Here is an 18,585-nt window from a genome sequence, read left to right on the forward strand (position 1 = left end):
GTTACCTGATTTGCTATTGCACTTCCTTAAGTGCCTGCGGCGCTGCACGCGTTGATGCTGCTACATTTTGCTGAGACAAGTCAATTTGAGATTTCGGGCTGCAGTCGCGTGACAGCGTCATGTGAGCTGGTTCAGCCAATGAGGGTGAACCATCTCTGTGACGCGTCTGTGACACGTTTGCCACGCCCCCGACAGCCTCCCCAATCTCCTGTAGCCTCGTGCACACATCGCTGGGGCTGCAGGAGTGTGCACCGTGGCCCACACCGCCACCATGAGCTCGGCCATACTATACTGTACTTTCTTAAACATGTCACTACTGTAGTCGCTTGCAGTGCATTGTAGAGTTTTTTCACACATCGAGGTTAGTTTGATTTCAGATTTTAGTTTTATCAAGTACTAATATGTTATTTTGCTTCCATACTCATTGCATAAGAACGACTTTTCCTTGAACATGTATTGTGTCTACCGTATAAGTCTTAATTACAGTTACTAAACTTTATTATACATTTCAGGAAGAAAATGAAATACCTGCAAATCTCTTTGTGAAAGAACCAACACCCATTCCAAGCATAACAGAAGGTCATGAAGAGTCCACTGACCATAAGAATCCGGAGGAGACAATGCACACAATTGACCTGTCTTCAGATGATGAAATAAATCCTGAAGATGATGCACAGGATGACAGCATCGATGAAAAGTTAGAACAAACCAGAGCTGAAAAAATTAAAAGATCAAGCCTCAAAAAAGTAGATAGCCTGAAGAAGGCCTTTTCTCGTCAAAACATTGAGAAGAAGATGAACAAAATCAGCACCAAGATTGTGTCGCCAGAAAGGAGGGAAAAAATTAAAAAGTCTTTCACCCAATCCCAAAACAAATCGTCAAAAAGTTCATCGTTTAAAGTTGCCCCACTTACTTTCAATGTGAAGACAACACAGGATGGCGAGACTCCTGCTGAAAACACAGACGAATCTACTATGGAAGTTGTAGCAGAGAAAGCTGTGGATGATCATGATAAGAGTTCATTGAGTGAGAAGACATCTGAAGTGTCATTTCCTCATGAGGAGATAAAAGCAATAGTAGATTCAATGCAGAAAGAGACCAAGACAGAAGAAAGTCAAGTAGTGAATAACATTGAGCTCTCTATCATTGAAGACGAGGAAGAAGGTGAGAATGAACTGGAATTTGAAAGCGAGAATCCATTTAGCACTGATTATAAACCAATGCCTGAAGACACAGAAGAATCTTATGAAGAACCCACTCACTCAACTGCTCTACAAATAGACCAAAGTGCATAGAAGTATCTGAAATTCAATTATCTAAACACAGATTATGTGGTTTGAGGAAAATTGCACAATAATGTTTCTTTGTCAAACAGAGGTGGGTTTCATGTTAGCTAGTGGGAAAAAAACACTAGTTCCTCATCTAAATACATTTAGATCAGCGACATTGACAACCTTGAAAGCTTTTATTATTAATACATTAAATATCAGTTATCAATTTGAGGTATCGTTCAACCTGAAGCTGTGTTGTTTAACTACAACATCAAGAATATGTCTGTGAAGTGTAGAGTCTTAATAAATTAATGTTTATTAAAGTAACCTAAATAGGATTAGTTTACCACATAGGGGCCTATGTACTAAGTGTTGCAAGCGTCTTTTTTGGCTCAAAATTGGTGCTTGGAAATCTAATTTTAAATTGTGCTTTTGTGTGTATGTACTACATTAATGTTTTGGAATCTGCGCAATCAAAACAATTGCTTTTACCTTTTATTGCTGTACAGAAGTGGACTGTGCTATGCGACCAGATATTAATGGTAGGTAATGAAAAAGAATGTTTCTGTGTACAACAAAATAATTAGAAAGTGCTTAAAAATCATTCACTAACTTCAAGTTGGCAAAACCCCTCAAATGTCTGTGAATAGTATTAGAGCAGAATTAAATTGATATGTATCAACTAAAAATGTATTTGCTGCAGCACACATTTCATTGTAAACAATAGGTTAACACAATGGGGCCTATGCAGAGAGCAGCGAATTTGAAAAATGGCGAATTTCATAAAAAGTAGCTTTTTTGGAGAGTTTTATTCTCCATATGCAGAAAAGTGCGAATTCTGCTATGTTTAACATGGATGCGTCTGGCGAGTTTAAATTGGCGAGATGCGCGCTTCAGAAACTTGTAAAAACAAATGCGCGCCTTTTTTTTTCCCTTTGCAATGGCCGCGAGCGGCCGCTTCTTGCCAATTTTTTCTGGCGAGGGAAAAAGGAGACAATAGCGCCATTTTATTGGCGCGAACAGCCGCTAGATGCCGTTCGCGGCTCTCTGCATTAGGATATTTGTAAAACTGGCGAGATTGAGGTTTTCGCCAGCCGCGAGGCGAGTTTTACAAATAGAAAAGAAAAATTGGCGCGTTTTTCGGAAATCTCCATTTTCTGCTGTTTTCTGCGCGATTATCTCCAAAAAATGGCGAATTTCGAAATAGCGCTGCTCTCTGCATAGGCCCCAATATGTTATTTTCACAGTATAGCAATTCTAAACAGTATCACTAATAATTTATATTTACTAGTAGGCATACTAGTTATAAATAAGAAATTCACACAATTCTGTTTTAATTTAAATTGTATCAGTTATTCAACATAACAGTGCGTCAAAATTCATTTCAAACAACTAATAATGCTTTATTTGTATGAAGCCTTCATATACTGTATACAGTGCACTTTTCTATGAAGGTTTGTACTATCTTTTAGCACTAAAATGTTGACGATCAAAAATATGCTCTTAGTACATATGCCCCAAAACAGCAATTCCTCTTTAAACTCGTTTGCATTACTTTTGCACTCTGTTACTTTCACAAAATACACAATGACAACCCAGGAAGGATTTTAAAACATAGAGGAAAATTGTATATCCTGCAGTTAGTAAGACTAGGTTAGTCGGCACTTCATAAGCAATGTTGACCTGGCTGACATTGATTCATCACATAAAAAGTGGGACCAATTTGCAAAACAGCACAGCAATTTCTTCTTCACATCAAAAGGAGAAGAAAAAGGCTCTAACGTAATGCTAGTTACTGTAATGGCTCATGCCTTTTAATTGGATTAAGTTTTTTAAGGATCTGTCTTCTGTCACCAAGTATAACATTCTTTGTGCATAAACCTGGCAACAGCAATACGCTTTTGCCTTGTACATTAGCAGTGAACCAAGATATATAAATAAATCACCTGCAATACTCCTGTATGTCTTATTCCTGTATTCTACTCCACTCATTGAATAATCCCTTGCTAGTTTTTTATTGTAATAAATGTTTGTAACAAGCATTATACAAGCAGAAAATGTATAACAACTGAAGCCTAATGTTGCTTTGTAGAAAAAAATGTATTCATTATACAAGACAAGAAAAATAATGAAAAAGACAAAAATATATGTAATTCACGAAAGAAAACAGATTCCATTGAAATAAAAGATGGAAACATTTCCGTATTAGAAAGCTCTAATCTATCAGTTAACAAAGATTTTAATTTAGCATGGTGTACACTCAGCTAAAAAAATAAAATATACCTTGCTCCTAAACAGCTTTGCATTAATAAGTATTTTTAAAAAGCACCAGAATTTATATACCTTATATATATATTTTTATATATATTGCTTAGCAAAAGTTATACTCACTGGTAACTAGTTGCTTTCTGAATTTTGGGAAAGTGTTTTTTTTTTTTTTTTTAGGAAAGTATAAAGTAAATATGATCTTTGAAAGGTGATAAGATATATAGAGATGAAATTATTCTTAGTGTGTTGAAAGAAAGACTTTGTACTGAAAACTTCTTAGGGGATGAATATTAAGTGGGATAATTATCATTTTACCAGATAAAATATGTTTGCGGCCCAATTATTTTCCACTAATGTACTGCTAGACTCAAACATATGCTTTGATTTTTCTTTTGTATTAATATGTTGATGTTATGTATGGGATATTGATGGCATCATACAATTGTGTTCTGTTGCACTTAAAATGCTTGGTTCTTGAAAAATTTAGGAGCAAAGAATATCCAAGCACCTGTTGTACTTTTGTTAATAAAATTATCTGATGCTGATACCATTAAGGGTCAGATGAATACACTCCACAGCGGTCGTTCACACTTTATTGACTAAAAACTCCCATTGACCTAGATGGTGCATTTTCAACCGATAATGATGTGATTGCCCACTTCAGATTATTGAATTATCCCCTATGCAGGATATGTATATGAAGGAAGAACTTGTGTTGAATGCAAAGATACAAGAATATATTGCTGTCTGCACCTGCAATCAACATACCACAGTCATAAAGCCATACTTACTGAGCGGTGCTAAACCATTAAAAAACCTTTACAGTGCTGTACGACATTGAACAATTTGAATGGTAAGGTGTCATCTTATGGCTTAATACTGCTTAGTAAGTATGGCCCAATACTGTATGTGGTCAAATCTGTTTCTATGTTACTATTAGCTCTTCAACCTTGTATTCATTCACAAATGTTAGTTGTAACCTGATCATTTTTGAGGCAGTTCAGTGTTATCCAGGAAACTCTAGGGAATAAAAGAGGGAATATTATTCCTATATCTTTTTTTTCTTCTGGGGGGGTCAAGATGCAACCAGCTTTGATTTGTGATGTAACTTATGACACTGGAAAGGTGAAGTGTATTGAGATTTATTGAGCTTCCCTCTGCCTTCTGTTTTCTGTAGAACAGCACAAACATATTTCCACTCCCTTCTTTTTTACCTTCTATTATTAATGGCAGCAACAAGTTTGTGCTCTTCAGAAGAGCCAGAAGCCAGACTAGCTATAAATGAATTTAAAAGCACTTAATTCAGATTGAATGATACTTCCAATGTTTTACATCATTTCATAAATCGGAGACATGCACTTTGGGGTCCTGAGAAGAAAACATATATCTCTCTTTTTATTTTACACTTCAGTTTATATTGCTCCAAAAAATGTTAAGCATTTGTAATGAAAATTTAGATTTAAGCACCTGGCACATTCTGTGTATCAAAATAATGAACAGCACAAGGTTTTACAAAATATTGTATCTGTGAAACTTTTATGAAGTATTGTTTTGTGTCTCTGAATTAACTTGATTGTACTAATGAAGCATTCTATAGTATAGATCATAATATGAGCTTGAAGCAATGTTTGGCAAATCCCAGTCTTCTAAAAATCACACTACTGTATATCTACTGAAAAGCAGAAGTTTATTGTCTATATTCACGTTTTGACCATTATTAAAGCCTCTGTAACAAGTATAATGAGGTAAATAAATCACACATAAAATAATAAAATGTTGTATAGTACATTTATTTGTTTTTCGGATGAATGCATTTTTCATTTAGCTAAAGGATTGTTGTATATTGCAGTAAGTAGATAATTAATAAATTAACATTCGGTGCCATAGGCTTTTTTAATGGGAGAGGTATTTTATTTAAACCATACCAAGAAATCTGATTTATGGTATTGAGGTATTAGTAGCCATAGGAATAATGTTACAAAAGTGTTTTAATTTGGATAATTAAGGACTAACAAAACGAACCCTAATATAAGCTGACGCACAGGGCAAAATTGGAGCAAGGCACCTTGAGACTATAGCGTCTACAGTATATATCAAAGTCTCCCAAAATTGGAGCAAGGAAAACATCATCAGATTTATAATTGAGAAACTCAATTTGGTGCTTTTTTAGTCCAATTTTGCCTCAGTTTTGCAGCCAGGAAACTTTGCTAAATAGACCTAATTGATAGCAAGAGGGGAAAAGATTAAAATATGTGTCAAGTTGGGCCCTGTGATGAATATGGGCCACATTGTGGCAAAATATATTAATAATACACTGACATTGATTCAAGACAAAAGAAAGACAAATACAATCTTTACATAAATATTGCTCCAAAACTGCATTCATTTATCAACCCCATGGAGTTTAAGTTCTAAGTCTGCAATGGAAATTTCCAAGGACATTTGACAATATGCACTTGCGACCTATGATTCTGAAAACGACAGGAATTATCCATGTCTTTACTTCTTCGCACATCCACAATTACAGCATTTCCTGTGTGTCATTGAAGCCTGTCAGATATCTACAGTAGTATACCTCGTTGATATTCCTGTATTTGGCTCATTATTGAAACACACTCCGTTTCCTAACTATTTGCATACATCAGAACATGAAAATGATACATGGCTATTTATGTCCATTAATTTTAATGTGTTGACACAACCAATGTGTAAAGGACTGCAAATGCAAAATTAATTGTATATGTAAATCACACAGTGAAATTCTAGTATTAAATCAATATTGTAAAGGACATTGGGATGCTGCTGGCATTTGAAAAAATCTAATATTAGAGCTTAACAAGTCAGGCAGAAGCAGGGCTTGAAGAGACCCATCGACTTCTCAAAGTGGTGGGACATTTTATATTAAGTTTACCTTTAGTTGATCAGACCGATGAGATAAGCCTTCTCTCCATTTTGTGGCATATATTTAAACCTTCGACATTGTGTTTTTCTTTCTTACCGGTAACTATCACCCAATATACACCTATTGGGTTGGTGTAAGGAGTCTGCTCGATCCGTGCCGGGTTTTCACTACAGTCCAGGATTTCTGTCTCTCCTGCCCTTTCTGCTCACTGTGGCCATTTTGGGTACAGGCAGTGTGCTTTATAAAAACAGACAGTGAATCCCTGTGCTTCTCCCTTTGGGATAGCAATAAATAGCAATAAACTATATATAGTGTTTAAAGGAGACTTTTGGTTACATCATTGATCAAATAATGCCAAGCCTGCTAACCATGTCAAGGTAAGTCTCTATAGCAGGTCCCTACGCTAAATGCAAACTAATGTTATGTGAAAGGGTTAATATATCCAAGCATATGCTTATATAACATAGTGCAGTTAAAAACTGCTATATACCAGTACAGACACTCACATGTCTGCAAGTAAAGTGAATAGTGAAATACAGGGACCTAGCTAGGAGATTATATACCTAGAAGAAGGAGGGGCTGGCCTCCCACAGACTGCTCAATAAGCAGTTGCAGGTGATTGGCTAAATATATTAATTACACCATATTAGTGTTGCCCTCTAAGAGCGTGTTGCTAAGGATTAAAATCGGCCCAACAGAAAATGTAAAACAAATTGTGTTGTATGTCTTTATTTATATAGTGCCATTAATGTACATAGCGCTTCACAGTAGTAATACATGTGGTAATCAAATAAATAACAGAGCATGGGAATAAGTGCTTTAGACATAAAAGTAACATTAAGGAAGAGGAGTCCCTGCCCCGAGGAGCTTACAGTCTAATTGGTAGGTAGGGACAATGTACAGAGACAGTAGGAGGGAGTTCTGGTACGTGCGTCTGCAGGGGGCCAAGCTTTATGTATCATGTGTTCAGAATATCCACAGTGCTATTCATATGCTTCTTTAAGCAAGTGTCTTAAGGTGGGTCTTAAAGGTGGATAGAGAGAGTGCTAGTCGGGTACTGAGGGGAAGGGAATTCCAGAGGTGTCGGGCAGTCAGTGAAAAGGGTTTAAGGTGGGAGAGGGCTTTAGATACAAAGGGGGTAGAAAGAAGACATCCTTGAGGAGAACGCAAGAGTCTGGATGGTGCATAACGAGAAATTAGGGCTGAGATGTAAGGAGGGGCAGAAGAGTGTAAAGCTTTAAAAGTGAGGAGAAGAATGGAGTGTGAGATGCGGGATTTGATCGGAAGCCAGGAGAGGGATTTCATGAGGGGAGATGCTGAGACAGATCTAGGAAAGAGTAGAGTGATTCTGGCAGCAGCGTTTAGGATAGATTGTAGGGGAGACAGGTGAGAGGCAGGAAGGCCGGACAGCAGGAGGTTACAGTAATCAAGACGGGAGAGAATGAATAAAAGAATAATCGCCGCGCTTCTCCATGTAAGGAGCATGCAGCTGGCGAAGAGATTGGCCATACAAATGTGAAAAACAGACAGTGAATCCCTGTGCTTCTCCCTTTGCGATAGCAATAAATGGGGATAAATATATATATATAGTGTGAAAATCTATAAGTTAAAGGAGACTTTTGGTTACATCCTTTGATCAAATAATGCCAAGCCTGCTAACCACGTCAAGGTAAGTTTCTATAGCAGGTACCTACGCTAAATGCAAACTAATGTTATGTGAAAGGGTTAATATATTCAAGCATATGCTTATATAACATAGTGCAGTTAAAAACTGCTATATACCAGTACAGACACTCACATGTCTGCAAGTAAAGTGAATAGTGAAATATAGGGACCTAGCTAGGAGATTATATACCTAGAAGAAGGAGGGGCTGGCCTCCCACAGACTGCTCAATAAGCAGTTGCAGGTGATTGGCTAAATATATTAATTACACCGTATTAGTGTTGCCCTCTAGGAGCGTGCTGCTAAGGATTAAAATTGGCCCAACAGAAAATGTTAAACAAATATATGCTTGCAAGACGCTACCATTTTCTCTAAACTCGATCTCCGTAGGGCTTACAACCTTATACACATACTACAAGGAGATGAATGGAAGACAGCCTTTAATACACGCGACGGCCATTACAAGTATTTGGTTATGCCTTTTGGACTTTGTAATGCACCAGCGGTTTTCCAGGAGTTTGTGAATGAGAGTTTTCGTGATGTCCTTAACACCTTTGTCATAGTTTACCTCAATGACATTCTCATTTTTTCAAAATCCATATCAGAACACATCCAGCACACTAAGTTCATCCCTTGTTCTTGATATGCCCATTTTTCTCGATCTCTCAAGTACTCCGCCCTTTCCCCTTCTTGTTTTCCTCTTATGGGTGTATGAGTATAGAGGCCCGGATCCTCTAAAAAAGAGGAAGATGTTCCAGGTCTCTGTGGTAATGGAAGAGGTAAGTGGGGTGTCGGGTGTGATAGGTCTGTTCTGGTCGTATTAGATTGTTCTGTATCACTAGCTGACACTTCCCACTCTATAGGGCCCAGGATTCCTCAACAGAGTGGAAAGTGTCAGCTAGTGATATGGAACAAGAATCTAATATGACCAGAACACTAAGTTAGTTCTCTCTTGCCTACGCAAGAATCATCTCTACGCCAAGATGGAAAAATGTATGTTTCACCAAACCTCCACCTCCTTCCTAGGCTATATTACTTCTGATGAAGGGTTCGCTATGGATCCTGACAAACTCAAAACAGTTCTAGATTGCCCCCAACCTACTTCTCTCAAGGCGATTCAACGATTCCTTGGCTTCGCCAATTATTACCGTAAATTTATCCGTAACTTCTCGGCCACTATGGCCCCTATCACTGCCCTGATTAAGAAAGGCGCGGATCCTTCTCCTGGTCCCCTGAAGCATGCCAGGCCTTCGAGTCTCTTAAGAATGCATTCGTTTCTGCCCCCATCTTACGTCGCCCAGATCCTACTCTCCCTTTCACTTTAGAAGTAGACGCCTCGGATATCGGAGCAGGAGCAATACTCTCACAAAGGCAATCTCCTCATGATAAATTACATCCCTGTGGGTTCTTCTCAAAGAAATTCTCCGCAGAGCAAAACTACGACGTTGGTAACAGAACTTTCAGCCATCAAACTTGCTCTACAAGAATGGAGACATCTCCTGGAGGGCACCGAAAATCCTATTTCAATCCATAAAAACCTATTGTATATTGAAGGTGCTCGTCGCCTCAGTTCTCGTCAGGCCCGCTGGGCTCTCTTCTTCTCAAGGTTCAATTACATTATTTCTTACATTCCCTGTACCAAGATCCTGAAGGCTGATGCCTTATCTCGTCAATTCGTCAGTGAACCAGATTGATTTCAAGTCCGCGGACACCCAACTTCCCAAGATACAAGCCCTGAGGGCCCCCATACACTTGCAGGGACCACCCAAGGGCCCCCAGATAACCATGGGGACCACATGAGGACCCCCAGACACACACGGCCTCTGGTATCAATCATGTGGTAGAAGAGGTGGGTATTAGTGTTGTTGTGTTTTTAATGTTTATTGTGGGTAGCAGCTTTTTTTTTTTTTTTTTTCCAAAAGTTTTTTATTAGGCATGATTTGAAATACATTGTATGCTGAATAAACATCATTTTGCCTAATACAGGTTTTCTTGTTTTAATGACAGTAAGAGGGAAAGACTCAACGCGCCCCTGACCTTCAAGCGTGGGTCGGCAGGGTTGGCGTGAGGATAGAAACAGAGAGTGGGGGGGGGAGGGGGAGAGGCGGGGAAGGAGAGATGGAGAGGGGGGGGCGGGGTCTGGGGATGGGAGGGCCCTTCCTCCTCAGTCCATTGCACGATATTCCTCCGCTACTACTGTCTTCTGTTGTGGGAGATGGTTATCGTTAATCTGCCATACGGGACAGCCACGGTTCCCATGTGTTATAAAAGGGCTCCGTTTTCCTTTTTAGGAAGGCCGAAAGCTTTTCCATTAACATAACTTCCTGTATTCTGTTTTTAACAGTTTGCCTAGGGGGGGGGGGAGACACCTTCTTCCATGAGGCCGCCACCGCACATCTAGCCGCCGTGAGAATGAAGGAGATCAATTCACTTGTTGGGCGGTCAATGTTCTCGATTGGCCTGGCCAGCAAGTAGGTCAGCGGATCAATGGGTATTGTGAGGTCTGTGACCTCTGTGATTAGAGTCTGTATGGTTTCCCAGTATTTCTGAATTTCTGGACATGACCACCATATGTGGGCCATGTCACCCTTTTGTCCGCAGCCTCTCCAACATAGGTCGGAAGCCAGAGGGTAGATTTGATTTATTCTAACTGGGGTAAGATACCAGCGAAACAGTATTTTGTATATGTTTTCTTTGATTGTGGTACATATGGAAGTTCCTGAGGCTGAGTCCCAAATACTTTCCCAGTCCTCTTGGTCTATAACTATGCCCAATTCTGCTGCCCAATGGAGCATGTAGTCATGAACCGGAGCATCTGTTGCCCTTTCTAGTTCTGAGTATATTTGTGTTATTAGACCTTTTTGGTGTGATGTCTCTTTGCATAGTCTTTCGAAGTTCGTGAGAGGGGGAAATTCCAACGTTGGTGATATTGATTGGGCGTAGTGCCAAATTTGGAGATATTTGAAGACGTTCAATCCCCGTATTTCGTAATTGTTTTGTAGCCTTTGGTAGCTCAGGAACTCCCCAATGCTCAGGAAGTCAGCAATCGCCCTTATGTTTTTGATTGTGAATTGCTCAAATTGTCTGGGCTCACAGCCTGGTGGGAATTTGGTGTTTTGGGTAATTGGTATGAGTTGAGATTTGGTGGTTGTGAGCTTAAATTTCAGTTTGCATTTCGTCCAGGTCTCCCATGTATGCCTCATCGGTCCTAATTGGAATTTGTTTTTCTGCAAGTCTTCCCTGCTCAGGGACCAAAGGCATGCTGGCAGAGAAGGCGTGCCGGCGTATTGCATTTCTATGTCTAGCCAGCAATATTGGCCGGGTTCCGCGTTCCATACTACTACCTGCCTTAACTGGGTGGCTTGGTAGTACCGCATAATGTCGGGGACTCCCAAGCCCCCTCTCCCCCTTGAAGCAAGTAGAACTGTTCCTGCGACTTGTTTTTTTCCCCTGCCAGATGAAGTGGAGAATTTGTTTCTGGATATTTTTCAATTCTGTGCCAGGGATGTGGATCGGGAGTGTCTGGAAGTAATATAGTAATCTGGGGAGTATGTTCATTTTCACCGAGATCATTCTCCCGATCCATGAAATTTGGTATGCTCCCCATTTATCTAGGTCTAATTTAATTTTCTGAAAGAGGGCCGGATAATTATGATGGTATAGAGAATGGTAGTTCCCCGATATCTTTACTCCCAAATATTTGATATAGGAGGAGCACCATCGGTAGTTAAAATTTAGTTTAAGGAGTTTCATCTCTGGCAGGTTGAGGTTTAGCGCTTCGGATTTATCGTTATTAATTTTATAACCTGATATAGCTCCGAAGTCTAAAAGCTCTTTTGTAAGTTTGGGAGGGAAATCTGGGGTCTTGAGAGTGTTAGGATTATATCGTCTGCAAACAAGGATATTTTGTAATGCGTACGCCCAATTTCTATCCCTTGAATATCTACGTTGTTTCGAATTGTAGCTGCCAGGGGTTCTATAGTTAGTGCGAAGAGGAGAGGGGACAAGGGGCACCCCTGTCTCGTGCCGTTTTGAATGCCAAAACTCTGGGCATTGCCTCCTGGTAATTTTACCGTTGCGGATGGATCTTGGTAAAGTCTGCGGACCCCTTTTAAATATGCGTCTCGAAAGCCAAATTTACGCATAGTATGGTCTAAAAATAGCCAGTCAATTCTATCGAACGCCTTCTCTGCGTCTAGGCTGAGTAATATTGCTTTGGTTCCTGTGAGGTGGATATGCTCAATAATATTAATTATTTTACGTGTGTTGTCCGAGGCCTGTCGACCTGTCACGAATCCGACTTGGTCAATGTTAATTAGCCTCGGTAGAATGGGGTTTAATCTGTTGGCCAAAATTTTGCTATATAGTTTGAGGTCGTTATTGAGAAGGGAGATTGGACGGTAGCTTCCACATTGCATCGGGTCTCTGCCTTCCTTATGTATTATGGCTAGGTTGGCTAGGGACATGGAGGTGGGGATCGAATTTCCCTCCATAAAATGATTGAACATTTTTAGTAGATGCGTGGATAGTATGGGCAAGAATCTCTTATAGTAGACATTAGTGAAGCCATCGGGGCCAGGAGACTTGGAGATCTTTAATGCTTTTACCGTTTCTTCCAATTCTTCTTTCGTGATCTCCGCGTTGAGGATCTCATTTTCCTCTTCAGTCAGGGTAGGGAGTTGACATTTATCTAAGTATTTTTTGATCGCTTCTGATGCTTTTGGTTCTGACCGACCAGTTTTAGGTCGTAAGTTATAAAGTTCTGTATAATATTTTGTGAACTCCGCTGCTATTTTTTTGTCACTGTATTGTGTTTCGCCAGACCTATTCTTGATCGCTGTTATTTGGGACCTTTTTTGGATGCCTCGTAATCTGCTGGCCAAAAGCTTGTCCGCCTTGTTACCTTTATCATAATAATGCTGATTAGTCAATTTAAGGGCTTTTTCCACGTCTTCCATTTGGGTCTGTTTGAGCTTTTGTCTGGCTATTGTTAGGGCTTTATAGGTTTTTTTTTGCAGGATTAGCTTTATGGGATTGCTCTAATTTTAGGATGTTATCAGTAAGTTCCGAAATCAATTTTTGGTTCACTTTTTTCCTATGTGAGGCAATAGAGATAAATTTGCCTCTAATTGCCGCCTTATGGGCTTCCCATAGGATCGCTGGAGATGACACCGACCCTGAGTTAAAGAAAAAGTAGTCCTTGAGGGAGGCTCTGATCTCTCTCTCTCTATCTCGGGGTGGTTCAATAGGGAGTCGTTCAATCTCCAGGAATACGATGTCGTCTTTTCGAATGGTGTGGATAGGGTCAAGGTGATTGGGGCATGGTCTGACCACGTGATGGGGCCGATGTCTGATTTCGTGGCTGCCGCTAGGATGTTTTTGGTCAGCAGAAAATGATCTATGCGTGAATAGGTCTGGTGAGGTGCCGAGTAAAAGGTATAGTCTCTCTGGCCCTGATGTTGTGATCTCCATATGTCCACCAATGAGAACTCATCCATTAGTTCCCTGAACCTTTTCCCCGTGATTTGGGAGTGGGATCTGTCCTCGGTGGGGTTAAAGACCATGTTTAGGTCTCCTCCCACTATCATCGATGACAGATATCCCGGGTCGATGCCCTCAAGCACTGTTTTCAGAAATTCTGTTTGATTTTCGTTTGGGGCATATACATTGATTAGAGCGATTGCTGAGCCCGCTAAGGAGCCATATACCACGAGAAATCTACCCTCTGGATCCATGGTCGTTTTGACATGATTAAATGGAGTTCCTTGTCTGATTAGTATAGCCACTCCCCGCTTTTTACTACTAAATGATGCGAAAAAGCATGTTGGAAACACTTTTTTGAATAAATTTGGGGGGTCTTGTGATGTGAAGTGGGTTTCCTGCAGGAATACGATGTCTCCCCCTGCCTGCTTCATGTCTTGGAGGGCAAGCCTCCTTTTTCTATTATTTTGAAGTCCTTTGACGTTGAGCGACACTATCTTCACTGGGGCGTTAGAAGCCATGTGTGGCTTTTGTGGTCGTGGTTTTTAAGAACCCTCCCTTCCCATCTTGGGGGGGGTCCTGACTTTATGGCTTAAGAGTGTTCTTAGCCCTGGCAAACATCTCAAGGTAGCTTGTTTTTTTAAAAAGATTAACTGAGTGGTCTGAGGAGGGAGGGGGGTAGGGGGGGGGCAGGGGGGATGGGGGGTAGGACCGCTGGGACAATTTCAGCGGTAAGGAGAAGAGGAAGATGAGGTTCCTGTATGAACATATATTTTTTATTTATTTTATTTTTTATTTTATTTTATTTTATTTTAAACAAGATCAATTTTAGACAACCACATTGTATTATTGGTTAAATGTTTTGTCTATTTAAACACTAATCACGTGTCCCCCATTTTTCTCTTTTCATCCTGTGAGCAAAAAAATCCATGCGCTGACCGATCCATCGATTCTACTGCCATTTCAAGAAGATTCCGGGCTTTATCTTCTCTACAGGTCCAGCTGCAGAAAACAACAAGGGCAAGTATACACTACCCCTTATTTTGGTTATACATTAAAAATAGGCCATACAACAAGCCTAATAAATAAGGGAGCGCCCCAGCCTCTATTCTTTTCTCCTGTATGAACCTAACAGGTATTTGCCTGGTCCTTGGGCGACCGGCTTTTGGGCAATCGTGCCCATCGGGGTTGACTCCGGTGTCGGCAGCCGGTGGGCAGTGTAGAAGGGGGGGGCTGAGCCCTCTGGTTCTTTGTTTTTTCCCTCCTGAATGCTCATTCATGCCCTTTGTCCTCTTACAAGGGGGAGGGGGGGTCCCTCGAGGTAAGGGTTGCCCTCTCGGGGGCTGTGGGTTATGGGCCTTTTTGTCTAAGGGTGTGCGAAAGAGGGAGAGGGGGAGGAGTGGGGAGGGAGGGGGAAGGTGGTAGGTGGGGGGGAGGGTAGGAGGGGGGAGGGGGGGGGATAGGTAAGACAAAAGAGAGATTCTAGAGCGCGTTTCCGCGTCACAGGTGAAGGTGTGTGCACAGCAGGTAAATAGATATTTACATTAGGTTATCATGCATACTTTTATGTATCAGTGTTCTCAGTAAACAGGAGTGGGTACTCTCTTTGAAACGTCCAGAACTTGGAGTGGTACTTTGTGAGGGAGATCAAATCTTGGACATTTCTCCTGTGTATACATTGATACCTTTGCATGTCGCTGGGTCTATGAGCGCACGAATCTTGGGGGGAGGGGGGGTGATATGGAGGGAGAGGACAGGAGGGAGGAAAGGGTGGCAGTGGAGGGGGGGGAGGGGATGGGGGGGTGGGGGGGAGTGGATGGCGGTGGGAAGGGGTAGTGGGGGACATTTCGGCGCCTTGCTTTGGTTCGCCTGTACAGTAGACATAGTTCTTCACTTTAATAGGTCATACACACAATTATGACATGAGAGCTCCAGCGTGGATGTATAAGGGGGTGTGTGGATCCTTTGCAATGGGGTTCTTATTCATTGTGGTTGCGGCGCAGGGCTTTGATTCGCTTGTAAAATAGATAGACAGTCGATGACTTTGATAAGCCATATAAACAGTTATACCATAATAAACTTTGCTTTGGTTGCATATGGGGGGGGGGGTGGGGGACCTTTGTGATGGAATTCATGTTCACTGTAGTGTCTGGGGGGGGAGGAATAGAGGGGGAGTGGGGGGGGAGGTGGGAGGAGGGGGTGATTGGGGGTGATTAGGGATAGGATCGTGGGGGGGTTGCTATGAGCCTGCGGATGTACACCTTTGAGTCTGCGGATTGGCTTGCTCGGTGCATACTGCGTAGCGGTTTCTCTAGGTTATGCGGTCAGCTCGGGGCACTGTTCCGCTCATTATTCTTCATTGGGATGCTGTAAGGGACGTGGCACCTTGGGATTCTGGAGTAGCAGGTGAGGTGATATTTGTGCTGGGTGGCTATGTAGGGGGGGTGTTTTAGGAGGGGTGTGAGGGGTGTGAGGGGGGGGGGTGGGGGGGAGAAGGTGGTATCGGGGAGGGGTAACGGGGGGTGTTTTGGCATCTAGCTTTGAGTCACTTATACATTAGATATACAGATATTCACATTGATAATACATATAAGCAGTTATACCGGGGTGGCCTCAGCTTTGGTTGCGTATGGTGAGACGGGGAACCTTTATGATGGGGTTCGTTGTATCCAGGGGGGGCGGGAGGAGGAGTGGGGAAGGGTAACGGGGGGTGTTTTGGCATCTAGTTTTGAGTCACTTATACATTGGATATACAGTTATTCACATTGGTAATACATATATATACAGTTATTCACATTGGTAATACATATATATACAGTTATTCACATTGGTAATACATATAGACAGTTATACCGGGGTGGCCTCAGCTTTGTTTGCATATGGTGAGGCGGGGAACCTTTATGATGGGGTTCGTTGTATCCGGGGGGGGAGGGGTGATGGGGGTTTTGGGGTGGGAGGGAGGGGGGGGGAGGTGGGGGGGAGGGGTAACGTGGAGTATTTTGGCCTAATGCTTTGCGTCACTTATACGGTAGTTATACAGTTATTCACATTGGTAATTCATATAGACAATTATAACGGGACGGCCTCAGCTTTGATTGCGTGTAGTGAGGTGGAGAGCCTTTATGATGGGGTTCATACTTATTGTTCTATCTGGGGGGGGGGCTGGGGGGGGGGCTGGGGGGGGGAGTAATGGGGGGCGGGAGAGAGTGATTGAGGGTAGGTCCGCGAGAGGATTATTGCGTAACCATGATTGTGTCCTTGTGGGTGTGTGAGCTAACTTGCTGGCTATGGTCAGTATGCAGTTGCTTGAAACAGTGCGGTCGTCTCAGGGCATTGCTCTGCTCGTCACCATGTCCCGAGGTGCTTCGGGGGGCGTGACACCCTGCGTTTCTGGAGTGGCAGGTGAGTCGATCTGTGTATTTTATGGTTAAGCGGGGCGCAGTTTAGGAGGGGGGGGGGCGAAGGGTCAGTGAGAGGAAGGGACGTGGGGGGGGGGGGAAAGAGTGGAGGGGGAAGGGGGGTAAGGGACTTTTGTTTGGTTCTGGGGGTGTTGTGTGAATTGTAGTATGTAGGTAGGTATTATGCGCTCATCTTAGCGTGTTGGGGGGGGAGGGTGGGGGGGAGGGAAGGGAGGATAGTGGGGGGGGGGGGAAGGGAGGAGAGGATAAAGAGGGGGGGGGGATGAAGAGGAGGGAGGGGGCCATGGGGAGGGAGGGGGGAGGGGGGGACCATGGGTGGGGAGGGGGGGGTAATGGGGAGGGAGGGGGGGTAATGGGGAGGGAGGGGGGGTAATGGGGGGGGATGGTCCGTTTTTTAGGTTATTGTGGTAGATAGTGAAGGGCTTTATAACGTAGCTACAACTTGGTTCTCAACAGGGATTTGAACGGCACATAAAAGTGGTGGGGGGGTGAGTTTCGCAGCACAGAAAAAGTGCTTAACAGTCTCAACAGGGGTAACGGTTTCTGTATCAGTCTGATTGGGGGGGGGGCAGCTATTTCTCGCCGGAGCCTGATATAACGTTTATCTGGGGGGAGGACATTCAAACCTGGTCTAGGCGGTGTCCACGGGTAGGTCGAGGAGTTCCCCGTGGGGCTTGGCCGGTAAGGCTGCCAGGTGGATCGGGTTTCCCCTCTCCCGCCTCCGCGCTTCTCGACTCGCCTATTCTGCTTGCAGAGGTGCACATGTTGGCTTCCACAAACCAAGCCATGGGGTGCTGGGGTCTCTCCGGCCAACTGGTTGGTAGAACAACAACTAACGAATCCGTGTAGGCACGCCAGCTTCCTCCATGGCCCCCAGAATGGAAACAAGGGCTCTGGGTCGCAGTGCTTCTCCTCTGGGCGATCAGGTCTGTTGCTCCTGCTGGCCGGCCAATCTCTCCGATGCTCTGACAGGTCTCCGTTCCTGGCTTGCTTCTCGTGGTTCCCTCCGCGCGTTGTTCCGTGCATGTGGCAGCGTCAGGCCTAGTTCGCGGGCAAATCCCTGCATCTCTTCTGGTAGTCTGATAGATCTCTGCTTTCCGCCTCTGCTTACGACAAGCCAGAACGGGAATCCCCACCGGTAGGGTATGTTGTTTTCCCGCAGTAGTTGGGTGAGTAGCTTGAGTTCTCGGCGTCGCTCAATTGTGATCCTGGCGAGGTCACTGAATATTTGCACCGGTTCATTTTGAAAGGTCAGGTTGTTTGCCTCTCTGCTCGCCGCCATCACTTTCTCCTTCGTGGAGTAACTATGGAGGCGTACTATGATGTCCCACCTTTGTTTCGGGTCATTCGAGCGGGGACCCAGTGCGCGGTGCGCTCGATCTATTTCTAGATCTCTTTTGTCCAGGTCCTTGCATAGAGTGTTAAAGAGATCAATCAAATAGGGTTTTATTAGTTCAGGGAGAACCGTTTCCGGGACATTCCGAATCCTAAGATTCTGCCTCCGGTCCCGGTTCTCCTGATCTTCTATACTGTCCTTCAGGAGTCTGACTTCTTCACCCAGGCGCATGATCTCATCATCTG

General features: G+C 42.9%; 1 protein-coding gene across 1 annotated transcript in view; it reads left to right on the forward strand.

Annotated features, from left to right (window-relative positions):
• Nucleotides 1-5,313, forward strand: part of CAVIN2 (caveolae associated protein 2) — a 70,890-nt gene extending 65,577 nt beyond the window's left edge. Inside the window, exon 2 of the mRNA XM_075608346.1 lies at nucleotides 513-5,313. Coding sequence (XP_075464461.1) covers nucleotides 513-1,295 — 783 coding nt within the window. The 3' untranslated portion in view covers nucleotides 1,296-5,313. The remainder of the gene's footprint in view (nucleotides 1-512) is intronic.
• The last annotated feature ends 13,272 nt before the right edge of the window (nucleotides 5,314-18,585 follow it).

Source organism: Ascaphus truei, chromosome 7 (assembly GCF_040206685.1).
Source record: "Ascaphus truei isolate aAscTru1 chromosome 7, aAscTru1.hap1, whole genome shotgun sequence".
NCBI classification, from domain to species: domain Eukaryota; kingdom Metazoa; phylum Chordata; class Amphibia; order Anura; family Ascaphidae; genus Ascaphus; species Ascaphus truei.